Source organism: Colias philodice, chromosome 12 (assembly GCF_061535455.1).
Source record: "Colias philodice isolate Cphi_HAF_F1 chromosome 12, ilColPhil1 Martin Lab GWU primary, whole genome shotgun sequence".
In the NCBI taxonomy this organism is placed as follows: Eukaryota; Metazoa; Arthropoda; class Insecta; order Lepidoptera; family Pieridae; genus Colias; species Colias philodice.
The window spans coordinates 7,662,107-7,682,028 of record NC_143097.1 but is presented as its reverse complement, the minus strand read 5'-3'; the positions used below and the strand labels follow the sequence as shown (position 1 = coordinate 7,682,028).

Below are 19,922 nucleotides of genomic sequence, written 5' to 3'. Positions count from 1 at the left end.
CACCACACAAGAGTTTAAATGAACAGGTAACTAAAACCAACAAACAAATGAGCCTTAAAACCATTCAAAAATAACTTTAATAATATCGCAGAATTAACAGTTAACAAACGAATTTCGGTTTTACAATGTTGAACTCATTCAATTAACATCTGCACTAATGTTGAAAGTTCGTGACAGTTTAACCGTTCCGTTACATTTATACAATCAAACTTTAGTTAAAACTCAGAAATACTCCAATTAAGTAGTCCAAAGCTTTTGCGAACATGGCAATATGCGCCGCGTTTTAATATGCACAAAGCTGAAATACACTAATAATAAATTATTTACTTAAGGCGGCGTGAATGCGCTCACTGAATTCGAAATATAGAGTTCAAATATTAATAAACCTTTGAAACTCATTTAAAATGCTTTAATGTGTTATCAACTTTTATTCAACTATGAACTATGATAAACATTTATCGGGATGCATTTATTGATAACATTATTTTTGCTGTTAGAAAGTAATAAAAAGTATTGGGGAAACATTATATGAGATGAGCCATGGACTTTCCTGTCGCTTTACTAATTGCGACAAGATACAGTTAAATGAACTCTACAAATCCACATCTAAGAACTTTTTGCAATTATTGATACGAACTGAAGTTATGCCAAACCGTCAAATAGTTGTGTAGTTATCTTTTCTTCACAAGATTTTATGTACTGACTTATGGAATATAAAAATGAAATACCAAAAGTAGTGAAATTGAACGTAATTAAATAGTCGTCAATAAAGCAATCAAAGCCAGAAGAAATCCAAAACACTTCGCATTCACTGAACGAAGTAAGAACACTCAATGTCACATCATTATGAAGTTGCAAAGACGTTGCACAGAAAAATCAATAGGAAGGAAAAAGTTAGAAAGCCACCGGATGTATTGACAATTCACGCAAAGCCGTGAATAAAATCGTTGTTAGCCAAGTGTGTGAACGAATGTGTTAAAGGGCAAACACAATAACAAGTAGCACGGTACGACTCAAGTAGTTTTAACAAGCGGGCGGTAAACGGGGCAAATATTTGCTAACTCTCGATCGTAGAACGAATATATTCGTTGTGTTAGTGTGCACGCAGAAATGACCCGTATTACGACAGTGCAGGTGAGAGAATTGCATGCTGGATACATACGAAAATTCGCCCGAAATATCGGCATGTTTGATAGCTTTGTCTCCTTTTGTGGATCTCGTAGTCGATAGAGTTTGCATGCAGATTTTTCATATTCGAGCTATAATAATATATTTACGCTGTATGAACTTGATGGAAGTTTTGCATTTATTTAACGTTTATTTATGCTATGAAATCTGTATGGGTACCCACTTTAATTCTTTAGGTACTTGCCTAACCATTTGAAAACAATAAATATAAACTTCGCAATATACATTTTGATATTTTATCTTTTTTCATCAACGAGTAAGCTTAACCCTTAATTACTCGCGTCCATATAGTTACACTTACGCTCGCGTGGGGTATATTTTACCCCAATTTTAAAGGTACAATAAAACATATTTTTAATGACATAATTTTATTTTTATTATAAAAATTAGAAAGAGACAACATTGTTCTAAATTATGATACTATCTTTAATCAATATAAATATAATAAACTTTTAAATATGAAACTTTAAATATAGGACCTTTTTATTCAATACATTTATCACATATCATAGTGGAATGGTCGTGACAAACTTGCTGGTGGAATTTGGCACACATAAATCTTATTTTTTTATCCTTTGACCTTGGACAGATATGGCACCTTTTATAAGTTGTCGATGGACCACCTCTGGAAGTGGGGCTAGGATCCTGAACTTGAGCATTTTTTTAGCCGTTTTTGTATCGCCCTAGGCAGTGTGGTAAATATAACCATAGGCAATCTTTTTGTTCGTCTGCCGACGTTATAGTTAGTACACATTTGGTTGAGTTGTGGTCACTCTGGATCACGTCCTCGTCTACCTGATCTTCATCGGAACTATCTATGATGCTTTCTTCGTCGTCTTCCAAACGCTCAACAATCTGGTAGTCAGAAAGACGCTTACTTGCCATTTTAGGCATTCTAACCTAAAACAAATAAACATAAAACAAAGATAAGTAAAAAAACGAACCATTTAGTATATGTACTGCACATTATAAAATAAAAATACACATACTCACTCGTCCAAAAAAGTTGCACGAATACTCGCGTGGGGCAATATATACCCCAGACGCGATCTCCTGACACAACCACACGACATGGAGCGGCGCTCGCCAGTGATTCACGGCAGGGGAAGGTATTTAGGCAGCTACTAAGAAAAGCACGCAGGTAGCTTTAAAAATGGCGGAGATACGACGCTTCAAATACGCCGTGGGGTTAGATATACCCCACGCGAGTAATTAAGGGTTAATTTTAGTGTATCGTCGCTACCTCTATGCCCAACCTTATTTATTGTTACCTAAAACAAGTAAAAATTAATACTGAATACAAAATTACATATCATGATACAAACTACCTGGCTTAACGTTCAAACCAGCCTAACCTATCACTTGAGCTGATATTAATAATAATCTGAAATCACCCACCATTAAAAGTGTACACAACCTGTCGCAAGCATTACGATTAGATATAGTTATTATAAAGTGTTACAACCTGACAAATTGGCTGGAAGATTATCTTGTGGTTGTGTCATATCCAAGCACATTGATTACTGATGGTAAAAGTTGTTTGAGTAAATCTTGATATCTATATTTAGTTTGTAAAGCTTATGATGTTTATTCTGCGGGAGTGCTAGTATATTATGATGCATCGTTTCTTATGAGGATGATAGTTATGGTATTATATGAGAAAGTCGTATGACAATGTAAGTAGGCTGCAGAGCTGGAATACGTTACTAAAACTACGAACCAAATGAAATGGAATCGGGTTAATCTATTATTGTATTCGAAATTAAATTCAAAAAATAATAAATGAATAAAATCATTATGTCTGTGACTTTATACTTAAATTTAAAACAAAACAATAAGCCGTAACAATTGTCCGTCTTAATAATTTCAATTCTGAAACACTCACTAAACCAAAAGCTCTTATACGTATAATACGTACATCGAAAGTTAAATGATTTCATGCCGCCACACATGAGTCCATATACATGTTCATTATAAACACATACAATCTTTACAAGTAGGCAACGATGCAAAAAGTAGTAAATTTCGCACAGAATATTGTATCGTAGAAGCCGCATCAGATAGCGTCGCGGCCATAATGGATGATATTATTGACACCGATGTCAATATGTAAATGAAGTGCACGATAGCTTTATTGCATATTCAGATATTGGGAAATTTAAAACACCCTTTATATTGGATTTTATTTTTAATTTCCAATCAATAAACGGCGGTAAAAGGAATTTAGTATTTACAGTTTGCCAAATTATACGTTCGATGATTTCATCTGTTATTATATTATAATCACTAATCTATGTACTTTATTTGAATATTATTTTACTAATTTACAGGGGGAAATTTATTGAGATATACCGTCTTAAATTCTTTACTCGTTTGTGATAAACATATACCCTCCTGGCTCCTTACACGGTTTAATTACTCACTACTTACTCAAAGAGTTCATTAATCTAAATTTCGTAAAGTCCATGATCTCGTTGATTATTATAAAAGCATGTTATTTCTATCACGCTATGGCTAATGGCTATATTATGTTACCTTTATTAATAAATGAATCAGCATTTCCTAATATAAGATAGCTCTATTAAATAAACACGGAAAACAAAATATTATATCAAGACTCGCTCACCCAGAGTATAGTTTCACGAAGAAATAATAATGCCTTCGTTGCAGTAGACCAAGAAATAAAATATTGAATACGTCGATTGCCATCTTCACTGGGGAAGCGCTCAAGTGGAAAAATATTTCTGTATCAATAAGATAAGCCAGGCAATCTCCTGTTGGCTGATCGATAGAAAACGTACTGCGGACGTTTTGTGGCTATAGTTGCACCATTTTCGAGAACGTTCAAGTGATTAATCTATACTAATATTATAAAGCTGAAGAGTTTTGTTTGAACGCGTTAATCTCAGGAACTACTGGTCCGATTTGAAAAATTCTTTCGGTGTAAGATAGCCCATTTGTCGAGAAAGGCTATAGGCTATACATATATCATCACGCTATGCTTAGACCAACAGGAGCGGAGCAATGCGGGTGAAACCGCGGGGCACAGCTAGTTGCGTATAAGAATTATAATCAATGTGTTTCGTAATCTATTTCATTACCTATGTCTTGTGGTAGCCTTTGCGCGCGTATTCTTGACATCCTGATAATAGTTATCGATAGGTACAAATACTTAGTTCAACCACTTCAAATTCACATACTTCTTTTCTAAATTCTCTTCAGTGTTATTATTTTACGAAATTAATGAAACAACATTACAGTCCTCGTTTATCATGGCCAAGAAACGTAAAAAAATTTGCAAATCATTTGATAAGTGTGATTTCATTAACAATTAATAGGTATTCATTTTAATAATATTCCATTTGCTTATCAGTGCTGGAAGCTTTCGTGATAACAATACGTTTTATATTCACGAGTTTTTCGAAAATTATGCTCACAAGTTATACCAAAATTAACCTCACCACTACAGACCACTGCTTATAAATGTGTTTGACACAGTTAATTATTTAACTTTAACAACACAATTTATATGCACTAGAACACTCACTCCCACGTATTTATAAAAACACGTGGAAACACATTTTCCACGTCATATTAACGTAGCAAAAGTTTAACAATAACAGGATTGCGGTACGGACTGCAATTGGTTTTGTTCCTGTCCGCACTAGACAGTGCAATTACTTGAAAATTTTTAAAGCAAACTACTTTTTATCGCTTTAAGTTATTTCAGTGCTGCAGCGGTTTATTGGCTGTAAGACGGTCCCGAGTTCTATAAATTTCGTTATAAGTTTATTATTTGAGTAGACAATATGAATTTTTAGGTTATACGTATTAGTAATTCTAACAAATATCTCTAAACATTTGGTTTTTTTTTAATTCAGCAGAACATAATGTTTAATTGCCTTCATAATATAATGCTAAAGAGTCTTACTGTTAATCCAATACTAAATTATGATGCAATTTTGAAACTTTAACTCTAAAATCTAGAGGAAGCTTTGACACATATACATATACATTTCGATCATCTTAATTACTCAAGTGCGCACACCTAAATAATTACTCAATTTTACAAATAAATTAATAATTCACAACTATTATAATATAATATCTACATGAAAATGTATATGAAGAGTGATACCTATATTTTCGTAATTTTGTTCATGACAGAGCCTTAGGTATTTTACGGATATAAGCCATCATCTTCTCTAGGAACTAGGAAGCTCTTAAATAGACCTACAAACTTTTTGCGCACGTATTTTCCCGAGAAAGATTAAAAAGTTTCATAACACGAGGGAAAAGCTGTTGTACTATTCTATATTCTATTTTGTACATGGACTTAATATAACATTTATAAGTATAATATATAACAATGCAATATTAATAAATTTATAAAAAAATATATTACTGTTAATGATCGAACTTCCATTCGAACTTCTAATAAAAACACTTTAAAAGCAAATCCCTTGTATCTATTCCTAGCTTTAATATTCATCTATATGTTATTATAAATCTACATTTAACCACGAAAAAATAAAGCTATATTTTATAGTTGTATCTCCTCATCTAATTTTAATATCCTAACATTAGTATAATATGCGGTATTTTATTAGAAATAAAAGCAGATAAACTGTAGCAATTTTCTAAGAAATACTTCAATAATTATACCGAGATTCGCTGTGAGCACAATCAAGTGTTTTGCTAAGGATTCTTGGTAGACAATAGAGAGGCTACGGCAGCTCTATATCTAAATAGCTCTTTTCTCAAACCTCAATACTGAACGATCCTCTTATTTTGTAAACATTTCAGTTCCGTTTTCAACTGTTATTGGAGTTTCAAAGAATTGAGAATAAAACCGATTGAGACAATCTATATTTGTTTTACAATCCAGTGGTATTTATCGTTGTATATTCGCTTTGTATTTCATTTATTCGTTGCATTTTGAAATAATGGATTAAAGAGTTTCGTGTTTATCTTTTCAAAAATTGCACAGAACCAATTGGTTTTAAGGGTTTTTTTTACTAGATACTGTTGTTGCATAAAATTGCTTCTCAAAATATTTATGATTCATAATAAACCGATCATCTGACTATAGGCCTATTTCCATCTTACCCTTCCTGTCCAAAATCCTAGAGCGTCTTATACAACAACAACTCAGTTCCTTCCTTAATAAAAATTCCCTTCTTAATCCTTTCCAATCTGGTTTCCGCCCCGGTCATAGTACGACTACTGCCCTCCTTAAAATCACGGATGACATACGTTGGGGTATGGACAATAAGATGCTCACAGTTCTTGTACTCTTAGACTTTAGCAACGCTTTTAATACCGTGGACTTTGATTTATTGTTGGCCATGCTTCAATCAATCAACCTATCTCCCAATGTCCTAGAATGGTTCCAGAGCTACTTGGCTGGTCGTCAGCAACGCGTTCTTGTTGACAATTCCTTCTCAACGTGGCGCAATGTGACTGCTGGCGTGCCGCAGGGAGGTGTGCTTTCTCCTTTACTGTTCGCTATGTTTATCAACTTTTTAACTCCCCATCTGACTTCCTTATATCATCTTTATGCAGATGACCTCCAAATATACGCGCAGTCGTCTTTAGATGAACTTAATTCTGCAATTAATAGCATTAACGATAACTTAAACAAGGTGTTCGACTGGACTGTGTGCTACGGCCTCAAGCTTAACCCTCTAAAATCACAAGCTATTATCATTGGAAGCCAGAGTCTTGTGGCTAGAATAAACTGGACTACTTTACCACCTATAATTATTAATAACGTAATCGTGCCTTATAGTAGATCTGTTAAGAACTTGGGTTTATATATGGATGAAACACTGTCTTGGTCTGTACACCTTAAAAATATCAGCAGAAAAATATTTTATACAGCGTCTAGTTTAAGAAGGTTGGGCAATTTCTTACCTATTCCCACCAAAATTATGCTTGCTCAGACCCTGATGCTACCAACACTAGATTATGCTGACGTTTGCTTCTCAAACCTTACTCAGGAGCAACTTAATAAACTCGAACGCTTACAGAACCTTGCGGTGCGCTTCGTTTTTGGGTTAAGGAAATTTGATCATGTCACAGCCTTCCGGAAGCAGCTTCAGTGGTTACCCATACGACTTCGTCGTAACGCTCATGTCCTCTCTCTCCTTTACTCCATCCTATTTGATCCCCGTATCCCATGCTACTTAAAAGATAATTTTGAATTTTTATCTGCCAGGAGTTTGAACCTACGATCTAATGATAACCTAATGCTACGTGTTCCAGTGCACCATACTAATTTCTACAACGCCTCTTTCACCGTAAAAGCCGTTCAACTCTGGAATGACTTACCTACTAGCATAAGGAAAGCACAAACGCTCCACTCTTTTAAAAATATGGTTAAGTGTCACTATTTGCAAACCTGTTAATTATTTTTATTATTAATTATTGTCATTTTTTTTTTCTTGCTTGTTTTTTTTTACTGTTTTTTTCATGTGTTTTTATTTGTCATAATTTTGTTGTTGTCTTTTATTTTATTATGTGATGTCCTTTTTTATTTCTATTGTGTACAATCTACCTTAATTTTCTTTTTTTTCCAATACATTGGCTGCTCGGGTTGCTTGGAAGAAATTGCTTGAAGCAATAAAGCCGCCCTTTGCATCTAATGTCCTGTCTGTGTGTGTGAAATTTGTATTTGTGTTGTATGCAATAAAGATTATAAATAAATAAATAAATAAATAAACCTGTTTGTAAATATATCAATCTTCTAATTATAACAAATTTGTAATAATAATTTTAACGAAAACAAAACAATAGGACCTTATAATATACTCCTACAATTCCCTAATATTGTGATAACGTCAGCAAAGGGCGCTTCTCCTTTCCCGCAGAGACAAAACGTGCTCACTGCTCAGCTTAGTAACGTAAGTAGCATGTGTATTGGATTTGCACTCTTGTATTTTTTTATTTATTTATTCAATACAAACTCTTTTAAAAACTTACAAACAGTCAGACCTTACTCTACAATGTTTTTCAATATATTTTTGGATAGGTTATCCATATTTATACACAAGAAATCCTGCTCGTCTTAAATTTAGTTTTTAGTTGAGAGGCGTATGTTGTAAATAAATAAACAAGGATTATAGAATAACTCTAATCCATAAAGAACCCTTATAAAAAACGCTAATCACACTTCCACGGTAACCGTCACGTCCAGATAATACGATAAAAGTTACAAGCAAAACTCATTTACCAGTAATATTACCTATACAAATATTCTGGGCCCTCTTCACAAAGCGTTGCGTTGCTTCACTGCGTTGGGCGAGTAGAGGCAATCACGATAGAGTAGAGGGCCTATTTGTCTATGATCGGCCGTCATTGTAGATATTTATTCTTTATTCAAACGGCAAACATCGACGATTATTTGTTGGGCCAGCGCTGCCCACTGTGAAGATGGCCCATTCGATTATTTACAAAAGAATAGCCGCCCACGGTCACTTTTTTCTGACAGATATCATCATAGTTTTGTTTGTTTGGCCTCGCCTTAATCGCTTATCTGTCAAATCGTAATCATCCATCAAAATACCTTCGTGAGCTTTATTGTTTAAAGTCGCGATTGTGTCAATCTTTTATATTTACTTTTACTTTGTCAGCAGTTAAGTACTATTTGTTCTTACGTAAAGGAATCAGTAATATGGGTACTATAATTTCTTACTATGTTCTACATTTACATTAACAATGTTGCTGTAATTTACGGTTATATCAATAACAGTAAATTTATTTGACACGAATTTCGATTCTAATAAAGACATGACTGATTCAGCCACAATTACCAGAAAATTATCCTTCATATTAAAACTATTCATTAGTTTAAGCTCAGGAAATTTTCGATATCTTCATATAACACATGTTCACAGTATAAATAAGTAGCAGAAACCTTATTACATGGTGATGTTAACACCTGTCTAGAGGAAATTGGAGAGAGATTGATTAATGTAACACGCGACGGGAAACCATGTAATCCTTTTCACGAAACCACATAAGTTTTATTCGCTCATACAAAAATGGTTTAACTACGACGTATGAAACGTACAAAATATTCAAGATAGTAAGTAATTTTCAAATAAATATTATCTACAAAAAAGGTCGACATTTCTAGGAAGCAAGGTGACTCCAGATTCTAAAATAGGATCAAATTACAACAAATTTTCCATCGAACACTAAAAGATTCATCATTTGGTTGAAAAGTGAAAACCCCGGAGTTATCGAGTAACGAAATAAAATAAAAAAAATAGTCGAACCTCCTTTCGTTATTCAAAAAATAGAATTCACTAATATTTCAAATATTCTAGAAGAGTCGAGAGAAAATTAGTCTATGAAATACGTAAGTATTTCAAATAATTCTTTGATTAGATGTTCTATTGAAATTAGCTTTTATTTTAAAGAGCCATTCCTTGATTGAATTTTGTATACAAATTGTAGTTTACATATTTAGTTTCTTGAAAAATTAAAGCATAATTTTCTTTTCTTTGTCTTTTTTAAATTCAGTTTATGTTTCGTTCAATAATAATAGAACAAAATATAAAGGTATAGAGACAAAACTCCGCCATTTTAAATATTGCTCCAAAACATAATCCAAACATGTCGAAAAATCCTATTATGGCACTATCCGACAAAAACAGTATACACAGGACTGCGTATAAATTACTTGAAGATAATAGATTTCACAAATATGCAGCGGTTTTTCATTGCATTAACCGTTGTGCCCAACGGATGGCCGACATTAAACATTATGATAGGGTCACTAGCGCCGTTAACCTGTGGTTTAGGTTATGTTACATTATTACCAATTGACACTTTTATGTATTCCATAAACTCTTATAAAATGGTATAATAATGGCTCGTCACTGTGTTATTTTATATACTTTATTTGATTGTTTGAAACGAAGTGGATGATGTTACAAAGTGTTTTATGTTCGTTCAACGGAATTTATCGTTTTGAAAGGGAAAATTTGTGTTTTACATTGTTTGATATTGTATTTAAATACCGTATAATCAAGTATCAGTACTTATACGCATAATTTTTTAAGTAGAGAGCCAATTGTTTATATCGCCATATTGGAAACTATTTACCACTTGTTTGACCTTTTCGAATCTATGGAAAGATTGTCATAATAACATTAATCCTAATTAAATTGTTGTAATACGAACAATGTCATATTAAGGTTCCTATTTTACCAAATTCGATTTCAGTACAATAAGTTACAAGTTATTGATGTATATCTAAAAACACAATCATAATACCTAACATTAAGTACCTAGTAGCCGTATTACATATCTAGTTGAGAAATCGAATCAACTTGTTCACCGCTTCAGTACAAACAAATAAGCCATTCAAACCTTCCATTAAGTCAGGTGGGCGATATTTATAGCTCGCCATAATGCTTCATTTGGTTTTCCCTTACATAAATGTACTACAAAGTTACGAACACTGCGTGTGAAATGTCTAAATGTTGGTCTCAATGCACGCGAGAATGTGACATCGACACGCTAATATATCCATTTGGGCATATATCACACGTATAATCCCATAAGATTCGGTGGTATCTGAATTAATAAGCGACTTCCCAGTAAGTACGGTTAGCAGATTCAGCAGGTTAACCCTCGGGAGTTGAGCGGATTATTAATGTTATATAACCTACTCGAACGGCTCTTAAAATTTACATACGATTGCACTTAACTTTAATACTCTAGGTTTAAACTGATAGAGATTGAATAATGAAGTTTTAAACAGAAATTGTGTATATTATAAGTCATACAGGTCAATGGAACAAGTTATTTTATAATATTAGCTCAATACTACTACTTTTGACAACTACCCACTAGGCATGAAGATAAAGTTACAATGAGAAATCGGAGATTTAATGTCATTCAATTCTTATTCTTTTTATAGACGTGTGCATAAAGTTTAAAAAATCATAAATCAAAATCACAATACATTTTCATAACATACATCAAATTCTGGCTTACCAAATTTCGAAGTGTGTTTCTTCTATAAGACATAAAGTATTCCTAGAATATCAACAAATTTGAACACCGTCAGCTTAATAAATCCATGTATCAAATCACGATTTTTAAAACTTATGTCTTCAAACGCGAAAGCTTCAGTCAGCAATTCTTATTTCCTGCAAAAAAACATGTACTTAACGTTAATGTTCGGTGTAATAGATAGGTAAATCTGTAATACAACTAATAATATGCAAAATGTACGTTAACATTACATAAAAAAGAACTGTACTAATTTACGTGGAACGTGAAATGCTTATATCACAGGCCATATATATAAAAGGTAAATTAAAGTCCTCATCAATTAACCTATTTGAGAAAAAAAAAAGGATGGCAAGTTGGACATAGTTGTATGTTTTTGAATTGTTCATTAGTGTCGCTGTAATAATTTATTCGTGAATAAATAACACATTCACTCTTGTAACTTTTATCCATATATTTTCTTCGTGTGCATATGTTTCTCTTATAGAAGTATTTATTCTAAATATTTCATACTAAAGGTATTTAGTGTAGGACGTTCTTTCTGTTTATTCAAGCATGTTCGCACACGAATCAATTATCACGCATTGTGAAAGCTGTCTAAGTGTATGGGAAAAGGTTGTAGAAAAGCCACAGGTCAAATTGTGTTCAATTTCATAAAGGGAATAATTGTTGTCCAATTTTGTATGTATTCACTAATTATTATGCTTACACGAGGCAATAAAAACTTCTAAAGAAATTTTATCGCAATTACCGAATGTCAAGAGATTACCTTAAATATTAAACTTCAAAAGAAAATCGTTGAAAAGAGAGAATTAATTAAAACAGCTATAACAGATGTGTAGGAAATTAAATTTTGTTTATGTAGTTGTGACCGTTATTTGTTATTTTATGATCATCGAATTATAAAGCGGCTTTCTATTAACAATGATTTACTTTTCACTAAAAACGTCGAATAGATAATTGAAATAGGCATTTGAATAGACGAATAACTTACGCGGTTAATTCTTATTTGCAGCTATGAATTTATCGTTAACAGATTATAGGAAAAATGTGTCGATATTTTACATTTTACTTACTAGACATTAAAATATATCTGTAACACTCGATAAGATGTCATTCAAAAGCTAATATTAATACATTTCTTCACTTCTTCAAATGCTTTATGACAATATGCACGTATATGAGTACAATTTAAACGACCGTATCTTAACAAAATCTTATATATAAAAATGAATCGCAAAATGTGTTGGTAAGCGCATAACTCGAGAACGGCTGAACCGATTTCGATAATTCTTTTTTTATTATATTCCTTGAACTACGAGGATGGTTCTTATGTAGAGAAAACGTAAATATTATGTACCACGGGCGAAGCCGGGGCGGACCGCTAGTTTATTATATATATGAATAGTCCAACTTGCACTTAACTTTATATAAATTAACATTTTACATAATATGGGCTTTTCTATGCGTTATTTCTCACTAGCGAATTCTTAAACGCAATAAAACCTCATGCTTTTTTGCTAGTAGGTATATACTAATAAATAAGTAAAAGCATAAGTTTTTTTTCTCTGCTTGTACATTATTTCTTTCTTGTTATTTTAGTCACGTCAGAAATCGCTCTCACATAAATATAAACCAAATTTTTATAGGCGGAAGTATGCGAGTACAACGTCTACAATTTATCATTGCCCGGTCCGCCCCGGCTTCGTCAGTGGTACATAATACACAGATATTAAATAGCCAGAATTTTTAAAACGGTCCACTAGTTTCTGTAATTAGCGCGTTCAAACAAACACACAAACTCTTCAGTTTTTTTTATTATTTGAATCATATTTATTTATGCGTGCGTAATAAAATGTAAGTAGTATTTTAATTCTAAAGACTTAGCGCTAAAATAAGGCTAAATTACTTATTATTCATACAATCGACTTTCAATAGCATTTGATATGAATTGAATTGAATCGTATGTCATAATAAATATGGTTGGTTTCATGACGGATTCACACTCGTACCCATCATTCAGTCCCATATATTTTATGCCTTAGTTTTATGCCATAATTTATAAGACCCTTGAGAGACGTAATAAACAGATTTAATAATGACGTGGTCAACAAAAAATTATCAAATAATAGACAAAGATCACTGTGAAGAGTTTGCCTTTTAAAATTCAAACGATTTCATTTGCAATTTGTATTCTTCTAAATATAACGTTTTCAGAAACAAAAAAGATAATCAGAGAACATAATAATCATATAGGTAATAATAGTAAGTATTATGTTCGTCTCATAAAAATATTACGCTTCTATATTACCACAGAATACTTAATAGTAGCTAATGACATTACACTTCTATGAGGATTCTTCTTTGAGGATCAACATAACCTGTTACATTCAAAGAACACGCATTAAAACATATTCTAGCATGCATCAGTCAAAGCAAATGCACCCGCATGCCATATAAGGGTGAGATAAACGGTATATAATATCTTCATTGCTATCGGAAATAGAGGCTATTAAACAAGCATATGGAGTACTTATTTCGAGTCAATTATACTACCGAGAGGTTAATAGTAAAGTCGTCCATCACAGATTATCAACGCGTTTTATAGGGCGTCATAAAACACAACTTGAGTACTGTGATTGTAATAATTTGAGTAATTTCCTTTGTAACGTGCTATCGGAAGGAACGTCTGCTAATATTTATACAAACATTTTAAATAATACAGAAGGAATACAGTCAATATTCATAACTATTTTAATTAATCTTTACTAATATTATAATGCTGAAGAGTGTGTTTGTTTGTTTGAACGAGGTTATTTCAGGAACTGCTGATCCGATTTGAAAAATTATTTCGGTGTTACGCTAGGACCAAATGGAGCGGAGTACTGTGGGTAAAACCGCGGGGCACAGCTAGTAAACCATAACTTCAGAATAGATTTAATTAAAACAACATAAAAGTGGATACGTCTAGTAAACCATTTACAATTAATATTTAACAAATCCGCTTATCTAGCCAAAGGTATTACAGTATTACATATTATACAGTATTTCATCGGATCAATTAACAATAACTAAATTTGAATTAAACCTAAAATTTAATTGCGTTAAACATATCGTATTTAACACGTTTGCATCGTTATAGAGTATAGTTTAATTAATTTATAATATTGGTTTTAATATTTAGTTTTCCGCACAAATAAGTAACTAGCTGTCCTGGCAAACGTTGTTCTGCCTTACTCTTATCGCTTAGGGGTATGAAAATAGATGTTGGCCGATTCACAGATCTATCCGATAGGCGTAAAATTTCATGAGAGTCGGTCCAGTCGTTTCGAAGTTTTATGGTAGTTAACATTTAACATTGTAACACAAGTATATATAGAGATGATACAAATGGAAACTGGGTCAAGAAACTCAGAACTTGATACCGTCCATTAGTATTAAAAACAAAAGAAAGTATTTATAGGTACACGTTAACCGCACTGCATACATGATGTCTCCTGAAGGCAACTATTTTTCCTTATTGCAAAAAAGTACCGATTAGTTCCGCTAAGGAATTAGCTTGTCACATTGTATGGAGACAGTACACCATTTATCTTTTGGTGACAACGAGCTGTGTCGCCAGCCAACAGCGTTACTGCCTCACTTCTCAAACTACAAACAACGAACAAATTTGAACCTTATCCCCTCGCATTAAGCTTGGCAAATTGTAACCAAAATGTATAGTCACATAAATCGTGAGATATCTCAAGTGGTACACCGTGTTGGTAAATTCGTAGTACGGATACGGAATAAATCTTCCGATATTGAGGTGTTGACGTTTTAATTATAAGGTGTTATAACAGTTTGTGCGATAAAATATTATGTTTACTAATAAACTTTTGTTACTTCCAGATTTTCTCCGATCTCGAGACATCAAGTCATAAGGTATGCTTTCCTTCAGTATAATACAAGACGTCATAAAAATATAATCATTAAAATTTATAATGATTAAATATAATTTACTAAAATTACTTAAAGTTAGCATTCGTTAATAAACAGTTTGCAGTGCTCTACAAGTTCAAAATAATTATAAATGCAATTTTTTTTATTACTCTTTCAAAGTATGTTTAGCACAAAATATGTTTAAAAGGCTGTTTATGATTGTTCAATCACCACACATTTTGAAAGTATCTAATTGCTCATAAAAACTTAAAATTAAATCACAAGGGATGCCATTATTGCCTATAATCAATTTATGATAAACACAATTTTAAATTACGAAAGTTTTAATTGAACACAACAGCTGTGTAATCTTGAGAAATCGTTGAACATTAGTTAATCACTTGCATTTTCACTCAAAGCGATTATATTACAATTTACAATATACTAAATCCATTCGGGCGTAACTTCGAGGTGCTCATCAGCCTATTAGCCGAGTAATTAACTGCAAATTCTATTCATGAGTTACAAACTTTCAGAATGTTGTAATGGACTTTGAATCTTTGAAACAAAAGACTAACAAGGGCTTTTGTTCCTTGAGTACTCTATACTATTTGATTAAATGTCCTCTCATTGGTTAACTGAATGAGGATTTCAATTGCATTTTATTTCACTTTAATGAATGCTGATAGTTCTGTTGCAGTTTAGTTAAAGCCCGCATTGTCTTCTTTTTCTATTGAATTGAAATCAATATTGGAAGTGACTTACAGATTAGCTATGTATCCGCTTTTCCAATTTAAAATTTAGTAGTGAACGTGTAATATACAAGGCATTTTTTGTATTTACAAAATATATTACAGTCAGCTTATGTATTAATATAATGGAACGCATTATGTGTTTTGTCTGTATCTATACTATAATATTATAAATGCGAAAGTAACTCTGTCTGTCTGTCTGTTACTCAATCACGCCTAAACTACTGAACCAATTTTCATAAAATTTGGTATGGAGATATTTTGATACCCGAGAAAGGACATAGGCTACTTTTTATCCCGGGAAAATGACGCAATCCCGGAAATCCCACGGGAACGGGAACTATGCGGGTTTTTCTTTGACTGCGCGGGCGAAGCCGCGGGCGGAAACCTAGTTATTTATAATGTAAAAAATACAGTAAAGTCTTATTCATGAATAAATGGCAAGGCAAAGTTACATATATGTAACATAATAATAGTTTCAACTTGCGCTATTCAAACCATTTCACCTGAAGGAATATTCATAAGAAAATGAGTTGAAAAACATAATATTTGTATAAAGTTAAACAAAGGTAAACGTTATTAATTTTCTCGCGAGACGACCGCAAAATGCCATTAGTTCCATCCTCACAATATAAAAGAAACTCGAAGGAATAAATTAAACAGTAGCATTGCAACCAGCAATTCAACATTTTTCCATTAAAATTTCTTAGTCACGAACGGACAAACTTCTTTGTATGCTGACTTCATGGCAACATTTCACAGTGTTGAATATTCAATCGTGAAAAAAGACCGTTTCCATTTATTCCAGTTGTTCTATTAAGTATAAATAGTTTTAGCAATTAAAGCCATCCATTAAGGGCCAGATCTAATCTCTGTTGCAATGAGTAACGCTTGACCATTGATTTATGGATGCGGATAAAAAAACCGGCCCTGGTACATCAGCTAAGTTACCGTAACCTAGTTTATTAATTATAATAACAGTTAGCGTATATTTGATTGTAGAGGTTTTACTAGTTTGGGCAAGGTGGCTCTTAAATTAATAAAGAATATGTCGGTACAAGAGCGATTTGCGATTTCCAATATACAGGGTGTCCCACTGTTGGTATACTAAGCTCAAAGGAGGTTATAGTTTTGCATACGCTGAGTACGTAAAAAATAATTTAAAAAATCCAGACGCATTTTTTTTTCAAATAGATGAATTCTTAAAACTCTATGTGTACACCCAAAACAAGCAACCTGCCCAACTTTGCCACCAGCACGTGAGCTATCGTTTAAGATTATGTTTTCATAGACAAAATGCTCATATTAGAGAAGCAGTATATGCCGGCTGCGCGAAACTAGAGAAGAAAACATGGATTTTCAGGAAAAATTTAGCAAAAAATTTTGGACCCAATTTTTTTTAAGTATTTTTTACGTGATCAGTGTATGCAAAACTACAAGTTCCTTTGCGCTTAGTATACCAATAGTGGGACACCCTGTATACCTACGTACCATTCAAGTATGGAACTATACCTGAAATTTCTACGTCATCTCGGTCAAAAATATCGTAGTCTACATCAAATATTATGTACTATAACTTTTATATTGTCAGCGACACTTGGGTGTAGGCACTTAGGTGAAGTTTAAATGAATTAAATCTAGAAATATTTTCCTTGATTATTTTGGTATTATACTATTTTGATCACATTTATAGTTACTGCGTTTCACACGCGAAATATATTTGTGTTCTATATGTTAAGTCTGTTCTTCATTCATTATATTCTATGTACAATAAGTATGGTGACTACTTGGTGTTAGAATTTTTAATATAACAACTTCCGACTTAGCTCACCAGTTAAAGTCATTGTAATAAATAATTTTAATTTATTTTACTCATTCATTGTTTTACATGACAATAAGGTAATAGGAATATTTATAAGGCTTTTATACATATTAATAATAATTATATATTGCAATCCCTCTACAAATATATATTAGCTCTGAACGCTTCGAATCCTATAGGTAATATTAGTATCTTGCTACCCAAGTCGTAGTTTACAAGAAAACAATATATTTACGAAAATATTGATCCCCAATCAGTATTATAATAACAGACAATCCATATTTAAATTATCATAATTATGATATGACAGAATCACTTAACCAAAATAAAAGTAGTGATAGCGCAATTCTTAAAGATATTAGGTTAAGGTTAGCTTCATAAAAGGCTACCTGATATCTGTCTGTCTGTTACTCAATCACGCCTAAACTACTGAACCAATTTTTATGAAATTTGGTATGGAGATATTTTGATACCCGAGAAAGGACATAGGCTACTTTTTATCCCGGGAAAATGACGCAATCCCGGAAATCCCACGGGAACGGGAACTATGCAGGTTTTTCTTTGACTGCGCGGGCGAAGCCGCGGGCGGAAAGCTAGTTCTATATATTTTGATATTAATCCATAATTCCGTCACAAGAGTTTTTCCTTTCACTATTCAATCCTTAAAAATTTTGTAAACGTTATAGCTATTCGTCAAAAAATAATATCGAGGCCTACTTTTAGTACTTTAATCATATAGTATAGTTACGTAAACCCTAGAAACTCCAAATCAAATGGCCCGTGGAATATATTGTACTCAGTTGGATAATAAATGTTATAAATGGTATATAAATAGGATGAATTCCACGTCTTTAATAGCTTTGCAAAAAAATTAGTTACGTTTCGAATGAACCCAAAATGTGAGAATATTACTTTCTTAAATTAAAATTTTCAAAGTGGTTTCCTTAATTTTTTATACATAATTGACCGATATGATTTTATCAGAATTCGTTATTATTATCACTATTAAACATTGATAAGACAGTAAATAGAAAGCAGTGCCTTTATTATAGTCCTTTCCACCTAAGATGATTTCTGTGACACATGGATTTTTGACACGTGTAGAGATGTCTTTACTGAAATCATATCAATTGTTTTCGATAATCGATAATATTTTATATGGAAATGAAATCGATTTGAATAAAGTACCAAAATTAGTTTTTTCGGCATTTCGCCAACAATTAACTAAGGAAACATAGCAAACAACAGCAACAAAAAGTCAACAATAACAATTAGTAACAATAACAGAATACCACGTAAAGTATCATTATAAAAATGAAACTTGTATGCACTCGTACAGACGATTGACTCGATTGACAAACGATCACAAGATGGGCGCCGATTATATGATTTTCCAACTCTATGATTTTTCAACGATCCATTTCATGTACACAAATTGCGTAGGTATTATATTTTTGTGTTATTTTATTTTATTTTTCATTATATTAAACTAAACAATACTGTTTTCGATTTATAAGTCTAAGATGTTTTATTTTTATATTTTTGGCAATAATTCCGCCATAAAATAAAAATATTATGCACTAAAATTATTTTGGCGTTTTAAACATAAAATACGTAATTCGGAACACGATGAAGTGTCACAGGAATCATCATAGGTGAAAAGGACTATAATAGACTACGGACAATTTATCTTTTATATTTTTACAGTCTCACTAAGTAGGTACTTATTATAAATATCCATTAATAACATATACGATGATAAGGCATATTAATGCATAAATATATTATGTCTCTAAAGTAATACTCATGACAGCACAATTCTATTCTAATCCACACTGACCAGACACTAGGGTGTGAACAAAAATGTCACAAAATACTGCGTATAATACAAAGCAATTAATAACGCGCTCCGTATGAGGGACAGGTAATTATCTACACATGAAAACAATGGGTGCGTGGTCCTGACGGGCCATTAGACGAGCAATCAACTACGGCATATAGCTGCCTCGAAAAACACGTACGGGTAATAGAATGTATTGGGAATTTGGTGGTTGATACTAGCTTAACTTACTAGCTAGTAATGACGTCATTGGAAAGATTAGACGGGTATTTTGAAGCGTGATGATCGTATGGTTATTTTTTAAACGAAGTTATTTCTTTTTTTTGTTTTTGGAATGGATATTATTATATTAAAATATACATGCTATAAT

The 19,922-nt window shown here is 32.5% G+C and overlaps 1 protein-coding gene across 4 annotated transcripts in view; it reads left to right on the top strand.

The window, feature by feature from the left end:
- Window positions 1–19,922, top strand: part of LOC149484167 (uncharacterized) — a 128,103-nt gene that overhangs the window by 36,298 nt on the left and 71,883 nt on the right. For 3 of the 4 annotated variants that reach the window (XM_089701701.1, XM_089701700.1, XM_089701704.1), the window contains exon 2: window positions 15,109–15,141. The exons of the other annotated variant lie outside the window; for it this stretch is intronic. In XM_089701701.1, coding sequence (XP_089557827.1) covers window positions 15,109–15,141 — 33 coding nt within the window. The remainder of the gene's footprint in view (window positions 1–15,108; window positions 15,142–19,922) is intronic. 4 annotated transcript variants of the gene reach the window in all.